The 7,183-nt window shown below is 39.4% G+C and overlaps 1 protein-coding gene across 1 annotated transcript; it reads right to left on the bottom strand.

Moving 5' to 3' along the window:
• Positions 1-3,755: 3,755 nt before the first annotated feature.
• Positions 3,756-5,675, bottom strand: LOC124285714. Its single transcript, XM_046721991.1, has 3 exons — positions 5,316-5,675; positions 4,076-4,462; positions 3,756-3,772 (listed from the first exon to the last, which is right to left on the bottom strand). The coding sequence occupies exons 1-3, from the start codon at positions 5,659-5,661 to the stop codon at positions 3,756-3,758; spliced, it is 750 nt and encodes a 249-aa protein (XP_046577947.1). The 5' UTR covers positions 5,662-5,675.
• Between the last annotated feature and the right edge of the window lie 1,508 nt (positions 5,676-7,183).

Below are 7,183 nucleotides of genomic sequence, written 5' to 3'. Positions count from 1 at the left end.
GCTTCAGCCACAAGGCTACTCCAACCGCCCCCAGATATAGCTGAGCTCTTGTTATCCAAGAGTGAGTGAATGAGTGAGTTAAGATTTTAAGTCACATCGGCAATATTTCAGCCATATCGTTACTAAAAACAAGTTTCATAATAAATAAAGGTAAATTATAAAACCCCGTCAACGAAGGACAGTACAATAACTAGTTTATCAAAGATTTCAATTTAAGATTAGTAATGAACTTTAAAACATTTTAATTATAGTTGACAATACAGTATAAAAACAGGCTATAGATTGCCAACATCTGAAGGTAGATCACCATACCATGGGGACTCTAAGATATGGAAATCAAAGTGATATTATAAGTACCATGAACAGATTTATGAACAAATGCATTCCTGTGTTTGTCCGTTTACCGTGACGATCTGGTAAGAATTTATCTTAAACGACCTGTGCTAGTAGTAAAATTCGACTATGGGGATCGGGTGATCACGCTTGTTCACTTGGCTGATGTATGTCATCTTATCGTTATTGTAGATCGATGCTCATGATGTCAGTCACTGGATTGTCTGGTCCAGACTGGGTTATTTACAGACTGTTGCCATATAGATAGAATATTGATAGGTGCATAATACAATTTAGTGAGTGGGTGTGAATGAATGAAGAGGGAGTGACGGAGGAAGGTAACACGAATCCTATTCTAGCAATATCTAGAGAAACTAGAAAGGGGCTTCACCCATTTTAAACTGACGGCAATTGTCCCGAATCGAAATTTTAACGGCTTTACGAGCGAGCGTTTGGACCAATACGCTACCCACCCTATTTATACTCGAACGAGTTTTATTTGTTTTTATGATGTGTGGGTGCATTTGTTCAGTACTTGTATGTACGTTAGTGTTGTATCGTCTTGTGCATAAATAACTCCCACAAGTTTGAAAGTAACGTTGGCCCTTGACACCTCACTCCACTTCGTACAATGCGTTTTCACAAAAATGTGCAATACTGATACAATCACAGGAGTTACTGTACTTCCTCTAATAATCGCCGGACCTCTAACAAGCGCCGGGGTTAATTAATTGGTGTCCTCCCATTACGCAGACAGCCAGTTCGCAGACACCTTAAAACAACAACATTTACGGTTCGGGCAACAGATTATCTACTACCTGTTACCGACACATTATAATGGAATAGTCCAAATAAAAACACTAATTACGATTTATTTAGAATAAATATTTAAAATATGCCGCTTCATGTGAATGTGGCCGTGGATGTGAGAATGTTTTTCATTACTTCCTTGAATGTCCATTGTATACTACTCAAAGACATAAACTGTTACAATCTTTAGAAAGTATTGTTGAAATTAGAACACTGATTGGTATTAATCGTATCTTACATGGCAATGCAGGTATCTCATTTACCGCAAATCAGAATGTTTTCAAATATGCACATATTTATATCTCTCCAACAAAACATTTTCTCAGTTAACTTCTGTTGTACATATGCTATTATTGGGAGGGGGCTTTTCTATCACTAAACACAATCAAACCTCTCAGTGACAAACCTGGTTTTATATTCGATAGTAATTGATAGTAAAATCAATTTTGAGAAAATAAATCATTATATTTTATCCACAACAAAGTTCTCTTTAACCACAATCAAACTTCTCAGTAACGAACCTGTTTCAGGCTCACCCGGCTCTACTCACTAGACAGTGGACTGTTCCACTATACCCTATTTAACCTTCTAGTTCAGTGTCTGTCAATTGGATGTCTGTCAAATGGGTGTCTGTCAATTAGGAGATAACCAATTAATTACACCCAGTAAGCGCAATAAGCACTGTGTCTGGAAGTCCGTTGAGAAAATAAGCGCAGTACAATGAGTGCCAATTGCATTTTGGTTCCCAAAATATCGTATTAAGTATAGCAAGCGATGCCTGATTCTAGCCACGCTCGCCCCTGAGTTGTTACCATAACACATCAAGATTGAAGACAGAAATCTACGGGAATCTTGAAATGCTGACTGATAGTAGCATAAAGAATCATACTTAACTGTCGCTGTAATGGATTTCCCAAAACATAATTAAATAATGAGCCAAATCCCATCGCCGAATTAGCGAAAACAGCAATGTGTGTTGTGGCCGCCATGGAAATTGGTCACATGACAGATGGTTTAATACAAAACAGATTACCATGAAACGACTCGGAAAGAAATAATACAGCAGTATTTTATTTATTCATTAAGATTTTATTTACCACTACATCATGAAGCGAATAGTCACTTAACACTCAATCATCTCATTCACAACAACCCGGCTTGTTTGAAATCACAAAGAGCTTCATATACAGTAGAAGTTAATTCGTCAGATCGTCAGAATTCGGAACATAAGACTGAGGTGTTTTTCATCTCTTCCGTATATCGCACAGATAGGGATTTCCTGTGAGTAAGCAATAAACGCCGCCTGACAGGTTAAGCCACTCTGTTTGCTTTCACTGCTATTAGTGGCGGCAGTGCCGGCAATTACTGATTGCGCGAATAATTGACCGCGCGATGTAGTCTAAACTGTCAATTCCGCGAAAATTGCACCACGCGAAAATAAGTACGTTTACAGTATTCCATTATACCCGTAGGTGTTACCCTAATTAACCTTCTAGTTCAGTGTCTGTCAATTGGGTGTCTGTCAAATGGGTGTCTGTCAGTTGGGAGATAACCAATTAATTACACCCAGTAAGCGCAATAAGCACTGTGTCTGGAAGTCCGTTGAAAAAATAAGCGCAGTACAATGAGTGCCAATTGCTTTTTGGTTCCCAATATATCGCAATAAGTATAGCAAGCGATGCCTGATTCACAACACACAGCAATAAAGCTCTTTATCTCAAATACCGCTTTTATATAGCATTTGTGCAATTCGGCATACGAGGTTTGAATGAGTGAGTGAGTGAGTATGGTTTTACGCCGCATTTAGCAATATTCCACCAATATCACAGCGGGGGACACCAGAAATGGGCTTCACACATTGTGCTCATGTGGGGAATCGAACCCGTGTCTTCGGCGTCACGAGCGGACGCTTTAACCATCAGGGTACCCCAATGCCCAGGTTTGAATGACGATACGTGAGCTTCACAACGAAGAAAATTGTACAGTAATATTTTTGGTTGCCATTTCATGATGTCAAAGGGATATAGGTGGGCGAGCTGTCTAAGGCGCCGCGCTAGTAAGCGAAAGATAAACAGATCGATGCCCGCTTGTGACCGGGTGTAAAAACCTTCGAGCTAACATTACTTGCAGGCTTTTCAGTGTTGTCACAACCCCTAGTACGCAAAACACAACCCTGTGCACTTAAAAGAACCCACTTATCCGATGGTAGGTGACCAGGTGACTTAGTTATGTGGTCATTAGGGCCTGACCCTAAGTTCATATTCCTTTGTATGCACATCTTCATTGTAAAGACAATATATAATATGCAAATACAACACAGAGACTCAGGTACAAACAATAATTGTGTATTTCCATCAAATATGCATCCCATCTGTTACAATCAACATAGAGATAATATATTCATAAAATGATTTAAAAAATAGTGATCTGTTCTGTTACAATACAAATCTATTGTATGTTACTATTTACAAAAATATCATTACATATCTACATGTTTCTACAGGTACTAGATGATCTGTTATGTAGCTTGAGTAACTTCAATGTCAACATGGCAGGGTAGCCAGTGGTCTTGGTGAGGCTTGTGGTGTTTCTCAGTCGGATGAAGAGACTATCTAACGGCCCATGTGAGCTGGAAAAGAAATAACATATAAAAACACCTGTTGCACAGTTTAAAACAAATGTTTGAAAAACACTTTTGATTATCCTTCCAAAACTGTTTCAGTTACATCAAGTGACAAAAGGTAGACATTTTCTACCTTGAATAATCGCACGGAAATATTATCAGGTTGTGGAACACTGAAGGCAATCAACACTTCCCAACATTCACGCGACTTAGAAGAAAGGGCAGAGAGAACCTGGAATTAAATCAGTAATACATTCAAACTAGAATATGGAGTTTCATCAATGCAATTATGGTGTATGCTTTACTAACCTCCCATCTGTTGCACCAGTTTCTCTGCCAGCTGCAGAGGTTCAGAGCTGTAGCTGTTGATGAGCTGACACAGGTCCTGGAGCTTCTGTTCAGCCTCTTCCCAGGGGAAAGACTTGTCAGTATGATGTTTAGGTAGCATTCCCTTTGGAGCGGACCGGTCTGGATTCCCTCCCATTGGAGCAGGCTGTACAGGCTTTGGACCATCTAGGTTAAGTAGCCTCTTCATGGGGTAAGGCAAAGTCGGTAGCCCCCCATCTGGACTAGTCATCAGAGATGGACCTCCATTATTACCAAATACTTTCCTGAGCTGTTCTTGTCCTTTCACGAACGACAGCAGCATGCACACACCTTCAGTAGCTTGCCTAACATATTCACGTGGTGCCATTTCTGAAATGAAAGTTGCTCAATGTTGAGAAAGAGTAAAGACTCAAAGGAAATGAAAGGAGAATTAATATCGCCTTGAAATACTTAGCAGACGGAACACACAAACTGCATGTGTTATCAATGATTTGCGGTGTTCCCTTCAATTTATTGTCACAACTATTTATTCCATTGGGACAAATGGTATCCGGAAAGGGTTTATTGGAGTGATATTTATACTTGAACATGGTGATCGTTTTTGCTGACGGGCTGAAGTTCCAGTTATTATATTGATAAGCTCAGCAGCTTCAACCAACTCGCCATGCCAGGTTAACTACAAAATACAAGCAGCAAAAATACCACATCATCCCTGAGAAATTTCTGCTAAGAGACACATTTCGGCTTACCAATTAACATACTCCTAGTGTGTTGCAAAACGAATGCAGAGCTTACAATGGTTTTGTTTGTATAATTTTCAATTAAATCTTTGCACTTGTAGTCAGCAGATGTACTATAAAAGTAACATATTTTTCATGCGTTTCAATGAAATCAGTCAGTCCGCTGTCGTGTCACTGCACTTCCTGCTCAATCAACTACTTGATTGTCTGGTTTGTTTGCATATCGCCGTCGTATGGCAGGAGTATCGCTTCGCAAATTGTTCGAATGGCGGGTGCAACAGGTAGGACAGGACAGGTCAAGCTGATCGTTTTTGCAAACACCTGAGTCAATACTGTTTTCAGCGATCCATTCAAATAATATTCTGACATAATTTGGTATCTACGCCAAATGGGTTTTGTTTTGAAACTGGTTATTTTCTTTCATTGGTGTTTTATATTTATAAATTGAAATGGGGATATTTTTCATAAAATGAAACACCTACCGGAAGCACACGGAGTTGTCATATCTTTGGCGTCTTCGTGCGTTAATGTTGTCGACGCCATGTCATATACAGGTGTTGCCATGTCGTCTTCAATTGCATCTGATGTCGCGTCGGGGTTGACCACTGTTGAGGTGTCCACGTCGTATGTAGTTGTCATTTCCGTGTCAAACTCTGTGCTGGGAGGTTCAGTAGTGTCGACCTGGTACGTTGTACCCTCGTTATAAGGTGTCGTGTCCTCCAACTGCCTCCTCTCCATTTTCTCCAGCAGCTCCAGGAGGCGCCCCTTAAAAGATGGCGAGGAGAGGACGAGGACAGGAAGGAGGACAAAACAGAGGACCAGCTTCATCTTGGAGGAGTGCTGAAAGAAGCAATGTTGTGGTCAGGGGCGCCATATAACGAGATTAATTAAATATTTACATGACTAACACGCCATGCTTTAGTACTTTGGGATTCCGGGTACGAGCTGAGACCGATTAACCTTTACTGTCTAAAGAAAATACTACACCGAACTTCAAGGCCGGGGAAGACAAAGTGACAAAGTGAGTGAGTATGCTTTTACGCTGCTTTTAACAATATTCTAGCAATAGTCGGGAACTCCAGAATTGGACTTCACACATTTACCTGTGTGGGGAATCAAACCCTGGACGACAAAGATATATGGCATATTCGTAATATCAGTCAAGGATACACAAATGAGTATTCAAGTAACTTAACAATTACAATAGCATTTTCCATGAAATAAAAAACAACATAAATTGTTTAAATTTCCTATCGTAAAGAAACGATCCAAAAAATACATTTGATCATAAGATATACCTATAAACAAAGACCTTAAAATCAGCGTCCCCCCACACCTACCTAGTAAACGTTAGCCGAAGAAGCTTTGACTGATGCGGAACAGAACATTGCTGTTTTATATACACGTCTAGCGTGTAATGTTAACGACATTATTGCATAAGAAAACAACTAAGGAGGGATCAACGTGTTGGTGGAATACAATAGAAATGATTTAGTTCCTGGAGAAGTAGATTAGCCCAGAAATAGAAATGGCGTTTGTGAAGGAATTACCGAGATCCAATCGGATAAAGTGTAGACTGAATGGAATGTTAATTATGCACCGTCACAACAACGTCAATGCCAAGCAATGTGTATCCGCTCAGATCGTGTTAATCTGCAATTGTTCATAATCTATTGTTCATAATCTATTGTTACCTGGTGTCTACAGGTATGTGTTAGGTTGGTGTTGAGTGAATCAGTGTGGTGTTATTGTGCGTGATTATAGGAATACCCCTTCCCGGGCCTCAGCCGTCATTAAAGACCGTCAGTTTGGAACAGGATCGGCCGGGAACCTACAATGTGAACCTACAATGTGAACAAGGGGGATAGTTCTGTGGATAAACGACTTCTTTATTACAATATTTGATTTAAACGATGTTTTATTTCAATTAATGTTTACATTCAATATGTTCCATAACATAACAAAATGGGAACGGGATAAGCAAACAGGCCCAAAAGGCCTATATCAATGCTTCTCCGTATATAGTACAGCATAATCAATTCTATGAAGCAGACATTAATGGATGACTCAAAATAAAAACAAAAAGCAAGATACCAAATGCGTTTTATATTCTTAAGGTGTTACTTAATTTCTGTAAAGTGGTTTGTTTCAATTATGTAATTTTGAACTGATTTAATAATGTTTTCATTGTCAGAAGGAGATGAATCTTCATTGAATCTTCATATTAGCTTATCAAGTATCTACACCGAAACGTCGCGAATATTGTAATAAAGAAGTTATCTATGCATAGAACTTTCCCCTTGTTGATCAATGTTTTAAAAGCAGCAATTTGAGAGTGCGTCAGTAATGT

Source organism: Haliotis rubra, unplaced genomic scaffold, assembly GCF_003918875.1.
Source record: "Haliotis rubra isolate DU_JTF1 unplaced genomic scaffold, ASM391887v1 Scf367, whole genome shotgun sequence".
In the NCBI taxonomy this organism is placed as follows: Eukaryota; Metazoa; Mollusca; class Gastropoda; order Lepetellida; family Haliotidae; genus Haliotis; species Haliotis rubra.
Note: the sequence above shows the minus strand (reverse complement) of the source record. Positions and strands in the feature narration are given on the sequence as shown.